Source organism: Fukomys damarensis, unplaced genomic scaffold (assembly GCF_012274545.1).
Source record: "Fukomys damarensis isolate Sample0158 unplaced genomic scaffold, DMR_v1.0_HiC HiC_scaffold_30, whole genome shotgun sequence".
Taxonomy (NCBI): Eukaryota; Metazoa; Chordata; class Mammalia; order Rodentia; family Bathyergidae; genus Fukomys; species Fukomys damarensis.
Window position 1 is genome coordinate 4,049,811 of NW_022900942.1, and position 18,193 is coordinate 4,068,003.

Genomic DNA, 18,193 nt, shown 5'->3' on the forward strand with positions numbered 1-18,193 from the left:
ACACCGAGCTGGGCCCGGCCAAGGGCGCATGGGAAGCCAGCTCGCTGCGCAGCTCACGGCACAGCGGCCTGGGCCACTGCTGACTGCGGTTCTGATCCGCGCACCCCGGGAGTTTAAGGAAATAAAGCCATTTCCAGAGCCTGGAGCAGGTCTGTCCGGACAGGGCTGCAGCTCCAGCCACAGAGGCAGTGGAATCACCCCGGCCAAACACAATGCTCCGGGCTAGAGCACCAAAGCTCTGAGGGGTGCTCTAAGCCCCTGCAGTCTGTCCGGCTCACTACGTCCTGAGCTTGCCAGACACCCTAACCTACACCTCATCCCATCATCCTGGAAGCCCCAATACCCCAGCACGACTGCAACTACTCTCAAGCGAGCCCCCTCCAAGCATGAGATGGGACGGAGGATGCAAGGACAGGGCGAACCCCAAAGGCATTTTTAAAAACTAAGAACTCTGGATGGGTGGGGAGGGCGCTAGCAGCCCCGGGGCACGAAGTCGAAGTCCCGGAAGGCGGCCTGCTCGGCAGCTGACAAGGGCCTTGCGTCGCGGGGCGGGCTGAGCGTAGGCGCCTCCCCCGTGAACTCCTCATCGAAGTTGCTGACGTCTGTGCGCCCAGAGAGCTTGGGCACAAAGGGCGGCGGCAGTCTTCGCGCCAGGAGCGCATCCCAGCCCAGGGTCTGCGGAGGGGAGAGGGGTGGAGGAGAGTCTGAGGGAAGCGAGCCTGGAGTCCAAGTGGGGGTGGGTGTTGACGGACAGTGCAGGTTGAACTCGGGGAGCCTGGAGGGGCACAGGCTGGGGCAAGCAGGGAGGGAAGGAAATGGGAGTTCCTAGGGCCGGTGCACGTTTGAAGGGAGCTAGGTCCACAGGCGAAGCCACCAGGCTTCGGGGAGGGAACTGGGCCTGGGTCCTGCGTGACTGGGGCTCACCCTGAAGAAGGGCTGCTTTTTCACATCCTCTGCATCACGCTCGCTGGACCCCAACCTCCGCTCTGGGTTCCTGCGAAGCAGCTGCAGGGAAGGAGCTGGGTCAGGATCGGTGGTTTCCAGCCCAGTCTCCTACCCCACTGCCCCCACGCCTGGAGTCCTCACCCTTCGCATGATGCCAATGGCCTCAGCTGACAGGAAGCGGGGGTAGCGAACCTCATCATTGACGATGCTGTCGAACACCTCCTCCTCATCGTCCCCAGGGAACGGGGACTGGGGACAGGCAGAGGTGAGGTGAGTGCAGCCCCTGGAGACTGTCACACTTCCCACAGGAGCGGCTCACAGACCGGGACACCGAGGACGGGGGCACTCACCTCGCCCACCAGCATCTCGTAGAGCAGCACACCCAGGCCCCACCAGTCCACAGCGCGCGTGTAGGACGTGTCTGTCAGCACCTCAGGGGCCAGGAACTCGGGGGTCCCGCAGAATGTGCTGGTCCGGTCCCCATAACCCATGCCTGGGGGCAGCAGGGCCATAAGAATCATGGGGCCGGGGCTAGTGGGAACCTCGGGTGCCTTCCCCCTGCCCCACGGGGTCCCCAGACTCCAGCCCTCACCCTCTTTGCAGAGGCCAAAGTCAGCGATCTTGACATAGCCCTCGGTGTCCAGGAGCAAATTGTCCAGCTTCAGGTCCCTGGAGGGGTCAGGAGGTGGGGAGGTGTGAGCGTGGGGTGGGGGTCTGGCATCCCAGGCTGGCGCGCCCTCCACAGGCAGACCACGGGCACCTGTAGACAATCTTGTGTTCGTGGAGGAACTGCAGCCCCAGCACCACGCAGGCCGAGTAGAAGCTGCAGAGAGAGGCGGAGGGTCAGGGACGAGGCCCCCAGACTCCAGGAGGCTGAGGCAGGTGGGCTGCAAGGGCGGCTCACATGGCACGGGGCTCAGAGAACACATCGCTGTGGATGTGCAGCATGAGGTCCCCTCCGGCCGAGTACTCCATCACGAAGCACACGTGCTCTGGTGTCTGGAAGCAGCCGAACAGGTTCACTAGGAAGGGGTGGCCCGCGCTGGTCACTGCTGCCAGAATCCGCTTCTCACACATCAGGCTGGGGTGGGAGACAGAGGCCACGGCTGTTCCCCGTACCCCCAACTCCCAGGCTCCCCAGAGGCCACCACCCACGGTATCTGCTGAAGGCCACTGTGTGTGATGGAGCAACAGCTATTTCTGAACCTTGGTAGCCTCATCTGCTGATGGGGTGCTAAGTACCCACCCATCTTCCTAACAGTGCCCCTCAACTCTCCACTGGGGAATGTCAGGGTAAACACAGGGCCCAGGCCAACGAACACCCATCTTTCGGGCTGGGAAATGGTCACGGTGGCTGATGCCAGGATTCCCACTGGGATGGTCCAGAACAAGGAAGGCTGCTGGTGGCAGAGACCACACAATGAGCGAAGACCTGAGAGCCTCATCTGAAACCTGGATACAGCCACGCTGGAAGTGGACACACTGGGACTTTTCTGACCCAGACCAATAAATTCCTTCACCTGTGTGAGCCTTTCTGAGTCAAATTCCTGATTGTTAAAAAGGCTGGTGCAGCCGGGCCTGGTGGTGCATGCCTGCAATCCCAGCACTCGGGAGGCTGAGGCAGGAGGATTGCTGTGAGTTCAAGACCAGCCTGGGCTACATAGTGAGTTCCAGGTCAGTCTCAACTACATAGTGAGACCCTGTCTCAAAAAGCCAAAAAAAAAAAAAAGGCTGGTGTGAACCTTGGAAAATACCAGTGACTCTGAGAATCTAGCATGGTTCAGACTTCTTCCTTTTTTTGGTACCGGGGATCAAACTCGGGCCTTGCGCTTGTGAGGCAGGCAGCGGAACCACTGAGCTAAATCCTCTGCCCTCCTTCCTTTTTTTTTGAAACATATTCTGAGTTGCCCAGGCTGGCCTTGAACCTGTGGCCCCCTGCACTGGCCTCCCAAGTAGTTGTGGTTATAGGCACGTGTTACCCTGCTAGGCTGCACTGCCTCCCCTGTGATGGACCAGGGTTCTGAGGGGAGACATGGCTTCCCCTGAATCTCCAACCTATCGGCAGACAGGACTGGAACTCAGGACTCCTGCGCCAAAGTAGGGGCAGAGCAGTGGCGCCATAGGAGCATAGATCTCAGAGCCTGAGGCCCTAAGTTCAAATCTCCGGCCTGCTGCTACTGCTGCCTGGCTGTGTAACATGGGGAAAATTGCTCAATCTCTCTATCCCTTCTGTGTGTGGGCAGAATAACAGCACTTACCAATCAGGGAACAAGTGGATGGCTGGGTAACTGCAAAGATCTCAAATACAAGGGCACAAGAGGATGTATTGGTCCCTCCTCTCCTGGAAGAGGAGACAGAAGTCCCGGGGCCAGAGCAGAGCCTCACCTCTCCACCTCGTCCCGGGCCACTATGTCCCCTTTCTTCAAAGCCTTGATGGCAAAGAGCTCCCCGCTGGCTCGGAATTCAGAGAGCAGCACCTGGACCACGGTGGGGAGGGGTGGGCTCAGTGGTCAGTCGGACCCAGGAGCCCCAGCTCAGCTCCTGACTCTGGGCCCCTCACCTTCCCAAAGTGACCCCGGCCCAGCACCGCCAGGAACTTGAAGTCCTCCAGGGTCAGAGGAGACTTCCTCAGAGAGCTGTGGAGAGAGACATGTTGAGTGGGGGCCAGGGCAGGGGTATGGAGCTTGGGTTGGGCAAGGTGTTACCTGCATAGGCTGGGGCCTGGGGTCTCCTGGGTCTCTGAAGGCAGCTCAGGAATGGTGGCCATTTCCTGGCTTGGGGAACCCTGCAGAGGGAGGGGTCAGTGACATCCACAACCATGCCGGCTTCTGGGCCCTGTGTACTGCAGGCACATTCCTACCCCAGGACCTTTGCACAACCACCCCCTCTTCCAAGATGGCTCCATCCTCACATTTGTGGGATTTCCTCCCTTAAACCTGTTTTCAAATATTACCTTTGCCAGGCTTCAGCTGACCACTGGATTAAAGAGAACCCCTCTTAACAGGCCCTGTCCTTAGCAAGGCATGTTGGCACTCCTGTAATCCCAGCACTCAGGAGTCTAAAGCAAGAGGATCGCTGTAAATTTGAAGCCAGCCTGGGCTACATAGTGAATTAAAGGCCAGCCTGGATTACATAGTTAAGATTCTGTCTCAAAAAGAAACAAAACAAGGGCAGGGGATTTAGCTCAGCGGCACCACGCCTGCCTCACAAGCACAAGGTCCTGAGTTCAATTGCCAGTACCAAAAAAACAAAAACAAATAAAATACCATTAATGTGTCCTGCTCTTCTTCCTAAACATACTTTTTTTGGTACCAGGGATCAAATTCGGGACCTTGCACTTACAAGGCAGGCAGTGGTGCCACTGAGCTAAATCCGTGGCCCAACCTCCTAAACATACTTGAAATCCCAAATCTGTTTTATACACATACACATATATGCAGCACTGGAACTTCAACCTAGGGCTTTCTACTACTGAGACATCCCCAGCTCTTTTACTAAGATAGGATCTTGCTAAGTGCACAAACTTGTGATCCTCCTGCTTCAGCCTTCTAAGTGCTGGGATTATGGGCAGGCACCACACCAGGCTACATATGACTTCAAAAAGAAATTTAGCCAGGCAGTACAGAAAGGGGTGCAGATCAGTTGGCCAGCTGCTGAGCTTTTTTCTTTTTGTGGTACTGGGGGTTGAACTCAGGACTCTCACCCTAGCTATGTCCTCAGCCTTTTTAAAAAATATTTTGAGCTGGGCATGGTGATGCACACTTGTGATCCCAGCACTTGGGAGGCTGAGGCAGGAGGATCACCATTAGTTCAAGGTCAGCCTGGAATACACAGTGAGTTCAAGGCCAGCCTGAACTACATAGTGAGACCCCATCTCAAAACAAAAAACAAACAACAACAAAAAAATCATTTTGAGACAAGGTCCTGACAAGTTACTAAATTGCCTGGGCCAGGCTCAAACTTGAGATCTTCCTGCCATAGCCTCCCAGGGAGCTAGAATTGTAGGGTTATCGGGATGAGCCATGACACCTGGCTCTAAACTCACATTCATTCATTCATTCATCTACTGCCCACAGTGCTGGAGATGGAACCCAGGGTCAGAGTCAACACTCTAGCCCTTGAACTCATGTATTTAACCAGGATACGAAACTGGGTCCTGATTCTGCCAGAAGGGGCTGTGTCCCCAGGGAGGTTCCTGCTGGGCTCTGCACAGGCAGGGCCCTGATGTCACCCAGGTTTACGGGACAACAGGAGACAGGTGCTCACCAGGCTGGACGCTCTGGACAGTGGTCCTGAAGGGCCCTTCTGTGGGGAGCTGTCAGGGTCGGGTCCCAGGCTCAGCTTCTCCACTGAAATGTCCCTGGGGCACAGGCAGAAAGCGGGTGTGAGACCCAGCCCCGGAGCTGGGGGGCAGGGCAGCAGGGCTCCCCTCCTTACCCTGGAGGCCGGGCCTCGGGTCCCGGTGAAGCCCCAGGGCTGAAGGTGCCCGTGGCCGTGGCCGTGGGGATGAGCCTTCGCAGGAGCCGCACCCATGTGGCCACGTCGATGTTCATTTGCCTGGCTCGCTGGAACGCCTTCCCTGGGGGGTGGCAGGCATCACCCCAAGCCGCCCCGGACCCCATCTCTCCCAGCCCAGCCTTCCACCCCCTCACCTTGCTGCTTGGAGAAGATTTTCTTCTGCCTCCGGAGTCGGGGGATCCTCTCGATGACAGGGTTGTGGAAGGTGACCTGGGTGAGGGGCCCAGAGCTAAGGATCCTGCTCACTCTGCAGGACAGCAGGCAGAGCCCTCAGAAGTGGAGGGATGTGCAGCCCTGAGCTCTGTCCTGATGGAGCTCGCCTGGAGTGAGACACGCCTAGTGCAGCTGGGAGTGGTGGTGCATCCCTGTAACCACAGAACTCGGGAGGCTGAGGCAGGAGGAGCACCACAAGTTTGAGGCCAGCATGGGCTACATAGTGAGTTCAAGGCCTGCCTGAACTACACAGCCAGACCCTGTCTTAAAAGCACCAAAAAACAACCAACCAAAACACCAGGCTGGGGATTTAGCTCAGTGGTTGTGCTGCTTGCCTGGAAAGTATAAGGTCCCGAGTTCGATCCTGGTACCAAAAAAACCAAAAAAAACACATAAGAAGCTGGGCGTGGTGGCACACGCCTGTAATCCCAGCATTTAGGAGGCTGAGGCAGGAGGATCGCTGTGAGTTTGAGACCAGCCTGGGCTATGTAGTGAGTTCCAGGTCAGTCTCAACTACACAGTGAGACCCTGTCTCAAAAGACCAAACCAAACCAAACCAAAACACAAGAAAGGAAAAGCCTCCCAACCCCCAAAGAGAGAGTAAGAGAAAGGGAAAGGGAGAGACCTAGTGGATTAATCATGTGCCTTCTGGGTGGGTTCACCTGGGTCATGGGTGCTCTCAGGCCCTCCTTTTTTTCCAGTATTGGGGATTGAACTCAGGCACTTCACACTGAGCTCCATCCTCAGCCCTTTTTTATTTTTTAATTTGATACAGGGTCTCCCTAAGTCACTATATTTCTCAAACTGGGCTGGAGCTTGTGACCCTCCTGCCTCAGCCTCCCAGAGCTCTGGAATTACAGGTGTGCACCACCTCAGGTGCCAGCCTATTTTATAATAAAGTGTTGACTAGCTCAAGTAATTTACTGAACATGGTACTCAAAGTACAAAACAGGATGGTGCTGTGCTTCTCCCTGAATGCGTGCTACTTTACTCCTCCTCCTTTTTTTTTTTCCTTTACCAGGAACTGGACTCAGGACCTTGGGCTTGCCAGGCAGGCATGGTGCCACTGAGCTACATCCCTGGCCCTCCTCACACCAGTGCTGAAGGAGACACTCTCCTAGCATACACTGGGCCCTGCTGGAGGGGCAGGGGAGGGTGGGGAGGAGATTAGGGGAAGGAAGTACAGACAGAGAAAGAAATAAAGGACAAAGGGGCCAGGGATTTGGCTCAATGGCACCGTGCCTGCCTCGCAAGTGCAAGGACCAGAGTTCAATCCCTGGTACCAAAAAAATAAGAAAGAAAAGAGAAAAAGGACAAAAAGGAAGGGAGGGAGGGAGAGGGAGAGGGAGAGGGGGAGAGGGAGAGAGAGAGAGAGAGAGAGAGAGAAGAAAAGGAAAGGGAAAGAAGAAACAGAGGTCTCAGGTCACACCATTGTCAGCCTCAGGTTGTGGGAACAGAGCTCTGTGGGTACAGATGTATGGGTGCCCAGAGATTAGACACGTGTGCAGTCACACACAGATAAAATGAGGCACACATACAGATCAGAGCTCAATTGAAAGACTCTGGGGACAATGTGGCTCAAGGAAGGGACCAGTGACTTTCTGTGTCTGGGTTTTTTTGTTTGTTTGTTTTTAGGTACCGGAGATTGAACTTGTTCCTTGCACTTGGGAGGCAGGTGGTGGAAGCACTGAGCTAAATCCCTGGTCTGTGTCTCAGTTTTATCTTCTGTCAAACGAGCTCTCGCTCGGCGTGGTGGCACATGCCTGTACTCCCAGCACTCGGGAGGCTGAGGCAGGAGGATCGCTGTGAGTTGAGACCAGCCTGGGCCACATAGTGAGTTTCAGGTCAGTCTCAACTACATAGTGAGATCCTGTCTCAAAAAAGCCAAAAAAACAAAACAAAACAAAAAAAACCAACCAAACAAACAAAAAACAAAAAACCAAGCTCTCGCTGGGCGTGCTGATGCATGTGTGTAATCCCAGCACTCAGGAGGCCAAGGCAGTATTGCGATGAGCTCGAGGCCAGCCTGGAATGCATAGCGAGACCCAATACCTAAAACACCCCAGCTCTCTGGAGGCCATCATACAAATTAATGTCCGTGTGCCCAAGTGCCAGCCAGCACCAGCCCATGCCATAGGTCTCAGCTAGAAAGAATGCTGAGCCCTGGGTTCCTGGCCAGGGGCGGCTGTCAGGGGAACATTTTGGTTGTTAACATGGGGGAGGGGAGGTGCTGCCCAGCATCCCTGGGTCTTGGGATCCAGTTCCCAAGAAACAGCCGCAGCACAGGAACCCAACTGACACCTGAGCCTAATCCCTCTGGGAGGAAACTCTGTCCCACAGTGGCTCTAGCAGCAGTTGTGACATATTGCCACATTTCTTATTTTGATCTTCTGGTACTGGGGTTCAAACTCAGGACCTTGCACTTCCAAGTCAGATACAGTGCCACTGAGAGCAACTCCCAGTCCTTATGTTGCCATATTTTGTTGAATGTATGGCTTCACCAAATGTTTGTGATTTTTCTTTTCTCCCCCACCCACTGTTTTTGTTTTTTTTGAGACAGGGTCTTGCTATAAAACCCAGGCTGGCCTTGAACTCATTGATCCTCCTACCTCAGCCTCCCAGAGTGCTGGGATTACAGACGTGCACCACCAAGCCTGGCCTATTTTTCTTTTTTCTATTTTTTTGTGGGCGGGGGCAAGGCTGAGGATAATGAACCTAGGGTCTCATGCAAACTGGGCAAGGAGTCTACCACTGAGCTACACCCACAACTTTTTTTTTTTTTGGTACCAGGGATCGAACTCTGGTCCTTGTGCTAACAAGGCAGGTGGTGGAATGACTGAGCTAAATCCCCAGACCCCACAGCTCTTTTGTTAAAAATATTTACTTATTTGTGGTACTAGGGATCAAATTCATGGACACTGTGCCATAAAGCTATGCCCCCAGTCTCTTTTTATTTTGAAATGGGTCTCACTGGGTTTGCCCAGACGGCACTTGAACCTGCAACCCTCCTGCCTCAGCCTCCCAGAGTGCTAGGGTTACAAGCTCGTGCCATCTTGCTCAGCTCTTTTTTAAAAATGAGATCAGGCATAGCTTAAGGATAGGAGTACATTCTAAAAACTGTGCTGCCAAGTCAGAGGACCATCCCTGCACACAGCAATACCTGGGCTGAAGCCTCACACAGAGCAGGAATGTACCTGGTCTCCAAGCAAGCCAGCCCCAGCTGCTGCTATCACCTCTGCCATGACCACGATCAAGTGAGAGTGCTCTCTGCTAAACTAGAGCTGCTCTGAAACACCTGTGCAGCCATACCTCGGCCAGCAGACAGCCCTGCGGCTCCATGTCCAGCTGCACCTCATGCCGCTCGTTGTCCAGGAAATCTTCCAGTTTCAGGAACTTGAGGGCACACAGGCCCCGCTGGTCCCGCCAGAACACAGCCAGCTCCAGCTCCCGGGCCTAGGGGCGAGAAAGCACCGACCCTCAAGCCCCCACTTCCCCTACCTCCTCCTCGGTCCTGCCACCCTGGCACAGCTCACCCGCTCCAACTCTAATGTGAAGCTCTGGTCCCACGCGCTGGGGCCACACGGCTTCCAGGATGTCTGTCCCACCACTGTGTTATCCAACTTCAGCACAGCGCTGACCTCACCTGCAAGGGGAGACGCAGTCAAGAAACCACGGGGCCAAGCCAGTAAGGGCAGTGCACGCCTGTCACCCCGGCCTTCGGAGGCTAAGGCAGGAGGACTGCAAGTTTCAGCCCAGACTGGGCAACTCAGCAACACAGCCAAATTGCCTAAAATGAAAAACTAGAAAAGGTTGGGGATGCAGCTCAGCTCAAGGCCCTGGACTCAATCCCCAGTACTGAAAAACATAGGAAAGAATTGCTCGATCATATTGGGTCATTAACGTTTTCAATTTCTTTAATTTTCCACACCACTGGGACTGGAACCCAGGGTCTCGTACATGCTCACCAAGTGCTCTACCACTGAGCTGCATCTCGGTGCTACGTTTCATGTTTTTGAGGAACTGCCATACTGGTTTCCACGGCAACCACCTTCTGCTCCCCACCAACAAAGGCTCTGATTGCTCCACATCTTCACCAACACTTGCGACTTTCTGTTTCTTGGTTTTTTGTTGTTTTCTTTTTATTGAGTTTATTGGTACATTTTGGGTAGACAGTACAGTTATGTTTCTTGTTGTTACTGCTGTTTTGATAATAATCAACCTACTCAATTTTTTATTCACTTTGATTTTCTGAGACTGGGTCTAGCTAAGTAGTCCAGGGTAGCCTTGAACTCACAGCAATCCTCCTGCCTCAGCCTCCTGAGTGCTTGAACTACAGGTGTGCCCAGCCCTTTGGTTATTTTGCTAACAATCGTCCTAATGGCTTTTAAACATGTTATAAAAGTGGGACATCTAGGACCCCCACCTGTCCCTGCCCAAAGAGCTCACAGCACCCACTCACTTGTGTTCTCGGCTTCTGCTTTGAGGCTACTTCGGCCACTGAGGCTTCCACTTCGGCTGTAAAGGCCCCGGCCTGGACGGCTCAGGAAGGGGGTGCGGCTGTCAGGGATCCCAGGTGTCCCCGAGGGTGAGGGATTCCAGGGGATGTTCTCTGGAAGGTCCCTGCAACCCACCACGCGTACCTCCAGAGTCCCTGCAGGAAGGGCAGGCTCATGGTGGGGAAGGCACATCAGGGTCAGGTTGAGGGGACAGAGGCGAAGGGGCACAACGCAGAAGACACCACCACATCTGATAAAGGACAACCAGAGCTGGCTGTGGTGGTGCAATCCCAGCACTCTGGGAGGCTGAGGCAGGAGGATCAGGAGTTCCAGCTCCACCTGGGCAACTAAGTAGTTTAGCAAGACCCTGTCTCAAAATAAACAATAAAAAAGGGCTGGCAAAAAAAACAAAACAAAACAAAAAAAAGGCCAGGTGTGGTGGTGCACGCCTGTAATCCCAGCACTCGGGAGGCTGAGGCAGGAGGATCGCTGTGAGTTCAAGATCAGCCTGGGCTACATAGTGAGTTCCAGGTCAGTCTCAACTACACAGTGAGACCCTGTCTCAAAAACAAAAACAAAACAAAAAAAACCCCCCAAAACAAAAAAGGGCTGGGACATAGCTCAGTGTGAAGGCTCTAGATTCAATTCCCAGTGCTGCAAAAAAAGGAAAAAGAAAATGACAGCCAGGTGTGGCAGGGCGTCTAAGGCCAGGAGGATGGGCCCTGACTGAGAGACTACGGGAAGCATGAAGTGGGAGGCCCTGTATACTGGGCTTGGGACAGAAGAGCGACTCAGGGCAGAAGCTCAGATCTAGGTATGGTGATGCACGACTGTAATCCCATCACCTGGGAGGCTGAGAAGGAAGACTGCTGAATGTGAAGCCAGCCCGGGTTACACAGTGTGTTCAAGGCCACCCTGAAACCCTGTTTCAAAGAAAAAAGGAAGCCAGGGTCCAGGCAAGACGGAATATGGTAGAATTCGAGAGTGTGGATAAGATGTAGTGGGCCGATGGATCGGGCGGTGGGTATGCCCACCTGTGAGCGGCGCAGGTTTGCACAGCGTGCTGTAGTGTGCGGCAGGGAAGGGCCCACTCAGCAGCGCACTGAAGGCAGCTGAGGAGGCCGCAGCCAGCTCCTCACGAAGTAGGCGCCCCTTCGGGTGGTCGGCGGGCAGCTCCCCCAGCCTGCGCTCTAGTGCCTCGCGCAGCAGCCCCAGCTTCTGGTTGGACTCCGTCAGCTTCTCCTGGGCCTGCAGTGGTTAAGGCACAGGCCAGCCAGGGCCCCACATAGGGACTGAGGTCCTACCCCAAGCCCGTACATCTAACAAACCTGGTCCAGCCCCTCGCCAAGGCCCCACGGCTGGCTGATGCCCAGCCCTTGCTGACCCCGCCCCTGCCCCTGGAGGGCAGCTATCCAAGGCTTTCCAAACTAGGACTCTGCTCCTTCCCTAAAGCCCATTTTTGGCCAAGGCCACACCCCTCACTTTAGCCCAGCCCTCACTGGAACCCTGCGGCTCACTGGTCTATTCAGAGATTCCGCCACTCTCCCTGAGGCCCATTTCTAGCCTATGCCACGCCCCTCACAAGCCAGTCCCATAGCTGGGCCCCGCCCCTTACCAAGATACTAGCTACTGAAACCCGTCCTCCTCTACCGTTGGTCCATGCTGGAGGAAGCTCCGCCCCTCCTGGCAGAGCCCCACCCCCCTCACCTCGCTGACCGCCTTCCGGTCTGGTGCTTTGGCTGCACTGAGCAGGCGCAGCACGTTCTTAGCGCCCTCGGCAACTGCGTGCTCCACTCTGAAGTGATGTCGAAGCTCCTCGATGCGCAGCTCCACCGCTCCCAGGTCTGGACCTCCTGCGGGCAAGGTCGCTCAGCAGTGAGACCAGCTTGGTCCCCAAGCAGCAGGCACACCACCACCACCACCAAGATGGGTCCGTATCAACCCAGCTGAACAGTCGTGGTGACCTGGCCACACTCCACCCAGGCAGCCTGCCACGTTCTACCCTGACGCATTCTTCTGTCCCAACGCCATCGCTTACAAGGGTAGTCCTTGTAAGGGACACAGTTATGCAGGGACCGTCGTAGTGACGATACACAGGCACGCTGCACCCCAGTGAGGACCAGACACATTGTAACGGGCCATCTTCAATCCCAAGGGTGAGAATGGGGATGGACAGGCACCTCATGACCTAATTCGGTCCTGACACCAGCACCTGCCACTTGCTGGGGCAGGGACACACACCATACTGTCCTAATAAGTCCCCACTGAAGAGTCACCACCTGCTGTCACATCCCTAAACGGACACAGGGACGGCCACGATGTGCACTGCGCCCCGCGCCCCAGACAGATGTCCCCAGGGCCACAGAGATAGTGAAAGGCCCAGTAGCCATGCATCCCCCAACTCATCTGTGCAAGTGCTAGCCCACCAGGGGATGCTCTCTGGGGATGGGGCTTTGTGTTTGGGAGGCCACTAGGCTTAGAAGGCATGGGCTTGATGCCATTATAAAAGGAGACCCCACACTGGGCATAGGGATGCACTCCTGTGATCCCAGTGCTCAGGAGGCTGAGGCAGGAGGACCACTGCAAGTTGGAAGCCAGCATGGACTAACATAGTGAGACCTTGTCTGAAAAAGAAAAGCAACACCAGCACCACATAAAACAAAAGAAACAGCGGAGAGCTTGTCCTTATGCTCTCTCGCACCCCTCCCCGACATACATCGTATGTGTAACAAGAAAGAGGCCCGTGCAGAGGTAGGAACAGAGCCTTTACCAGAACCAACAAATGCTGCACCAGGATCTCAGACTTCCAGCCCCCTTCTATGGTTTGCTTGCGTTTATTTATTGTGATCCTAGAAACTGAACTCCAGGCCTTCACACTGAGCCAACTCCTAGCACATTTTTAATTTTATCTTTATATATATAGATGGTACTAGGGATTGAACCTAGGGCCTTCACACTCAGCTACCTCCCCAGTCCCTTTTAAATTTTTTAAAATTTTTATATAGTCTCCTTAAATTCTTATATAGTGTTTACAGTATGGTTTGGGAGAAATAACAAGGAAAAAAGGTCTGAACATGTTTAAGACAGATGTGATTTCCCCACTCAATATCTTCAACAAACAGCTGATTGAATCCCGCAGTCAGAGTGACATTAATACCGCCACATGACAGTAGTAAGGATACGGTCATCCACATGCGTGTGACAGACACCACAGCCCTGTGACCGGTCCAGTTGACAACTCCAACACGTTCACATGTGGAGCAGCCCTGGACACCTGCAGGTCACACATGAGCCTGGGTGACAAGACAACCGTCTGCTCCAGTGGTCCACACATTGTACTTTCCATTAAAAAGCCAAACAGGAAATGTTTGGGGTGTTGAAGCAATCACACAGGAATGTGTGGCTATGGCTGTGCACCAAAAAACCTGACTCTGGCAGGGGGTGGGTTTGGCCTGAGGGTGGCAGTTCCCTAATGTATGACCTAGTCCAAACCTTGCACAGGACAGAGCAAGAAACTGAGTCACATAATTGTACCATCACCTCTACCCTCAAAACGATGCTTTCTAGGCCAGCAATTGAGCCCTGCAAGGTGGATGGCAGGCGAAGCTGTCTGGGGCATAGCACTCACCTGGGGCCTCATCTGGAACCACCTGGCTCTCCAGCTGGCCGGCCTGCAGGGCCCGGCGGAGCTGCATGCGGATAATGTCAATCTTGGTCTTGCTGTCCTGTAACATCTGCTGGGCCGTCAGCAGCAGCTTCCGGTCCTGTGGCAGAGGCATCTGTGAAAGGAGGGCTGGGCAGCTCGGGTCTGACCCCCACCCTCTGTCCACATGCCACAGGCCTCAGTGATCACGGGACAGTGCCCCTGTGTGGCCACAACAGCACGCACTCCCACAGGTTTCAGGGCAGAGAAGCAATGCAGTCCTCAGGGCTTAAATTCCACCGCCATCATCTAGCAGCTGTGTGACCTTAGGCAGGCTCTCAATCTTTCTGGGCCCAGGTTCCCCACTGCACAATAGTAAGAGCACTGACCTCCACTAACTGAGGGATAGAAGGGCTGAGCTGTGTGTAGCTGGCACCAGCAGAGGCTCTGTCTGCACTGACAGCCAGAACAGCACGTGAGTGGGAGGTGCCCAAGGTCACGTGCATCCAGAACAGGTGAAGCCACAAAGACAGGGTGCAGGTGTGGTGCCACACACCTGTCATCCCAGCACTCTGGGAGGCTAAGGAGGGAGGGTCAAGCCTGAGCCCAGCCTGGGCAATTTAGTGACTAGCAAGACTGTGTCTCAAAGTAAAATTAAAGGGCTGGGGATTTGGCTCAATGGTTCTGCCTGCCTTGCAAGCGCAAGGGCCCGAGTTCGATCCCCGGTACCAAAACAACAACCAACCAAATCAAAATAAAATTAAAGTTAAAATAAAAGTCTGAGGATGTAGCTGTGTACAAAGGCCAAGTTCTACAACAAAGAGGGGAACTGATGTCTTTCTCATGACACTGGATTAGTTTGTTTTTATTGCTGTTGCTTTTGGTTTGTGCGCTGGGGATGGGACCAGAGCCACACATGCTAAATGTGTGCCCTACCTCTGGGCTACACCCCTGACCTGAAGGTGATTTTCCTTTTGTTTTTGGTTTGGATTTGGCCTTGTGAGAGCGGGCTGCTATAGAGCTAGCCGGGCACCTGCCCTCAGTCTCTCTCACATGTGATCTCCCTTCCGCACAAGCTGGGCTCCCCTGACATTTCTGCCATGCGGGGTCACCAGGGTCCAGCAGATGTTTGCATAACTGTGCCTTCAGAAGTGGGGGTGTGCAAGGCATGGAGAACACACTTGTCATCCTAGTTTTTGAGAAGCTGAAGCAGGAAGATTGCTGGGAGTTCAAGGCCAGCCTGAGTTACATTGGGAAACCCTGCCTCAAAAATCCAAAAACAAAAAGAATTGGAGCCAGACACTTTTTTTTTTTTTCCAGTGGTGCTGGGGATGGAACCCAAGGACTCACCTAGCTAGTCAAGTGCTCACCACTGAGTTGTGCCCCTCCCTGCTTATAAATTTCTTATAAATTACCCTGGCTGTGATCTTCAATTACAGTAACAGAAAACAGACTCAGAAGAAAATAATACCAAAAAACCCCATGAGGGAATAAACTACGGTGGGGCATACACATGCTGGTGGGTGTGAACCAACTCAGGTGTGCACACACTTGGGGAAGAGTCTGAGTTACTTCGTGTGCACGTGCAAGAGGAGTGCACACGAGTCTGTTCCCGTGCCACCCACCTTTGTGCTGCCGTTGCTGTAGGTCTGGATCATGTTCTCCGCACCCTGCTTCACCTTCAGCTCGATGGCCAACTGCTTCTCCAGGCCGGCCACAAGGCTCAGGTTGGTAGCCAAGCAGGCAGAGTTGCCTGCACCTGGGGACTGGGGGACATCTGGAGGGGTGAGAGGACAAGGGGTCACCCTGGTGTGCTGGGGAGGCTCTGTCTCAGCTACAGGGATGTGGCTGCCCACGATATCCAAGCCGGGACCAGGACAGGCAAGCAGGACAGCAGGGGCCAGGATACTGCCCACCCTGGTCCTCCCAGGAAAGCCCTGCAACTGGACACCTCCTACAGGACCCGGCATGGACCTGAGCAGGCGAACATCCACACATGTGCATCTTTGGGGTTTGGTGTAGGAATACCCCAACTTCTTACATGGCTAGTGTGTGCCGCCCTCAATGCCGGTGTGACTGAGATGCCAGGAGTGAATTAACAGTGTGACTGGTGCTGAGTGCACTCTGTCTGTGGATCCAGCAGTTGGCACAACCGAGTTCCAATCTCCCAGAGTTGGGACCGTGTTGAAACTCTGGGTGTCAGTGCAGCTAGGCATGGGGGTCGATGGGCCCCTGGACAGAGTGACAGTGGGGGACTCTGCACAGAATGACCATATGAGACCTGGTTCTTGGCTGGCTCTGTTCCTGGGGGCTGATGTGAGTGCTGTGGTGACTGCCTGTTTCTCACCAGGTATTCACATGACAGTGGCAGAGTCTCTGGGTGTCACCCCAGTGTGGATGAGTGTCAGAACCCTTGCTTACATGAAAATTTTCTAAGCCAGGTGTGAAGACACACAACTATAATGCCAGCGCTCCAAAGGCTGAGGCTGGAGGATTCCCAAGAGGCCAGTGTGGGCAACACAGAAAGTTCAATGTCAGCCTGAACTACACAGTGAGACCTTGTCTCAAAAAAAAAAAAAAACGAAACAATACAGGGCTGGGGATGTAGCTCAGTGGCACCACGCTTGCCTGACAAGCACAAGATCCTGAGTTTGATTCTTGGTAAAACACAAAAAACCAAAAAAGAATAAACACAAAAACTTAATAATTAAAATGATAGATTTTATGTTGCAGAGTTTTTTTAAACCACAATTTAAAAATATCTTTAAATTAAAAAATAGCTGAAGGGACAAAAAAGAACTAAGATGGGTCCGGGGATGTAGCTCAGTGGCGCTATGCCTGCTTGGCAAGCATAAAGTCCCGAGTTTGATCCCCAGTACTGGGGGAAAAAAAAGAGATGTATTCTGTATATGTACAAACTCCCCACAATAAATGTAATCATGTCGTCCTGCAAACATGTACTAACAAAACAAATTAAAACGTTTAAAAAACAGTGAAGCATGGTGGTACAAGCCTGTAATCCCAAAACTCAGGAGGATGAAGGAGGAAGATCATGAGTTTCAGGTCATCTTGGGGCACACAGTGAGTTGAAGACCAGCCTGGACGACATAGTGAGATCCTGTCTCAAAACACAGCAGCAACAACAAAAAACAAAACCAGCCTGGGCAACTTAGTGACTCAGCGAGACCTGTCTCAAAAGATCTTAAAGGGCCAGGAATTTAGCTCAGTGGTGGCGAACCTACAAGCAGAAGGTCCTGTGCTCAATCCCAGGTAAGGGAGAGGATTTAAAAAGGACGGTGGCGGGTGTGTGTATGGATTAGCTCAGTGGTTCCGTCACCTGCCTTGTAAGCACAAGGACCCAAGTTTGATCCCTGTTATGAAAAAAATAAAAAAAATAAAATAAAATAAATAAAAAGGGCTGGGTATGCAGTTCATTTCAAGGGCCCTGTTCCACCCTCAGTACTGGAAAAAAAATTGTAAAGTGTATTTGTGTATCCTGTGTGTTGGGTGTGACTACACAGGAGTCTGGGCTGTGAACAAGACAGTGTGTACATTTTTGGGTGTTAGTGTGGCCATGTCTGCATTTCTTTCTTTTTTTGGTACCAGGGATCACACTCAGGTCCTTGTGCTTGCAAGGCAGGTGACGGAACCCTGAGCTAAATCCCCGGCCCTTGTGTCTGAATTTCTGACACTTATGAGATCGTGTAAGTGTGTAGCTGGGTGTAGTGTAGGGACTGGTACAGGTCTGGGGCTCAGAGCCTTCATACGACAATGTGTGCATCTCTGTGTATCTCTCTGGATGTTGGTGTGACTGTGTGCAACTTTCTGGACATTCGCATGCCAGTGTCACTCAGGTACGGTCCAGGTGTCGGTGAGGCCTGTGTCTCAATAAATAAATAAAATTAAATAAAACGCTGGAGACACCTCAGGGTTATGTGTGTGATGGTGTGCACACCTCGGGGCACTGTGTACTGGTATGACTGTGTGACTCTGGGTATCAGGGTGACACTGTGGGACCCTGAACATCGTCTAGGTGTTACTGGCCTTGTCTTGAGGTCACAGTGGCAGTGTGTGAACTTGGGCGTGTCTAGGTGTCGACAGGACTGTGACAGTTTCTGAGTGACCTTGTAACCATTTCGTGTCTCCCGTGTGGTCTCAGGTATCAGTGTGGCAGTGGCCATGTGTGAACCTGGGGGTCAGGGGCACTGTGTGTCTGTCTTTGGGCAGTGTCCCCCAGGTGCCTCCCGCATGTCCCCACGCTCACCCTGGCCAGCAGTGGGCTCAGGCAGCACCACGTGTGCATGCAGCTCCTGCAACTGGCGGTGCAGCAGGTCCAGGCGGCGCGCGGAGCCTCGCAGCAGCAGCTCCACCGGGCCCC

The 18,193-nt window shown here is 53.6% G+C and overlaps 2 protein-coding genes across 4 annotated transcripts in view; one reads left to right on the forward strand and one right to left on the reverse strand.

The window, feature by feature from the left end:
- The window catches only part of Ptger1 (prostaglandin E receptor 1), a 2,793-nt gene extending 2,710 nt beyond the window's left edge, over nt 1-83 (forward strand). The window contains exon 5 of the mRNA XM_033757317.1: nt 1-83. This exon is cut by the window's left edge and continues 68 nt beyond it. Within this exon, the coding sequence (XP_033613208.1) occupies nt 1-83 (83 nt within the window).
- A 321-nt stretch (nt 84-404) lies between these two features.
- Nucleotides 405-18,193, reverse strand: part of Pkn1 (protein kinase N1) — a 22,675-nt gene continuing 4,886 nt past the window's right edge. For all 3 annotated transcript variants that reach the window (XM_033757358.1, XM_033757359.1, XM_010613447.3), the window contains 21 exons: nt 18,080-18,193; nt 15,441-15,592; nt 13,801-13,936; nt 11,880-12,025; nt 11,207-11,420; nt 10,136-10,327; nt 9,210-9,319; nt 8,986-9,129; nt 5,598-5,673; nt 5,383-5,524; nt 5,212-5,305; nt 3,651-3,730; nt 3,506-3,581; nt 3,331-3,422; nt 1,850-2,026; nt 1,706-1,768; nt 1,538-1,614; nt 1,296-1,438; nt 1,087-1,194; nt 925-1,005; nt 405-675 (listed from right to left, as the gene is read on the reverse strand). In XM_033757358.1, coding sequence (XP_033613249.1) covers nt 472-675; nt 925-1,005; nt 1,087-1,194; nt 1,296-1,438; nt 1,538-1,614; nt 1,706-1,768; nt 1,850-2,026; nt 3,331-3,422; nt 3,506-3,581; nt 3,651-3,730; nt 5,212-5,305; nt 5,383-5,524; nt 5,598-5,673; nt 8,986-9,129; nt 9,210-9,319; nt 10,136-10,327; nt 11,207-11,420; nt 11,880-12,025; nt 13,801-13,936; nt 15,441-15,592; nt 18,080-18,193 — 2,621 coding nt within the window. In that variant the 3' untranslated portion in view covers nt 405-471. The remainder of the gene's footprint in view (nt 676-924; nt 1,006-1,086; nt 1,195-1,295; nt 1,439-1,537; nt 1,615-1,705; nt 1,769-1,849; nt 2,027-3,330; nt 3,423-3,505; nt 3,582-3,650; nt 3,731-5,211; nt 5,306-5,382; nt 5,525-5,597; nt 5,674-8,985; nt 9,130-9,209; nt 9,320-10,135; nt 10,328-11,206; nt 11,421-11,879; nt 12,026-13,800; nt 13,937-15,440; nt 15,593-18,079) is intronic.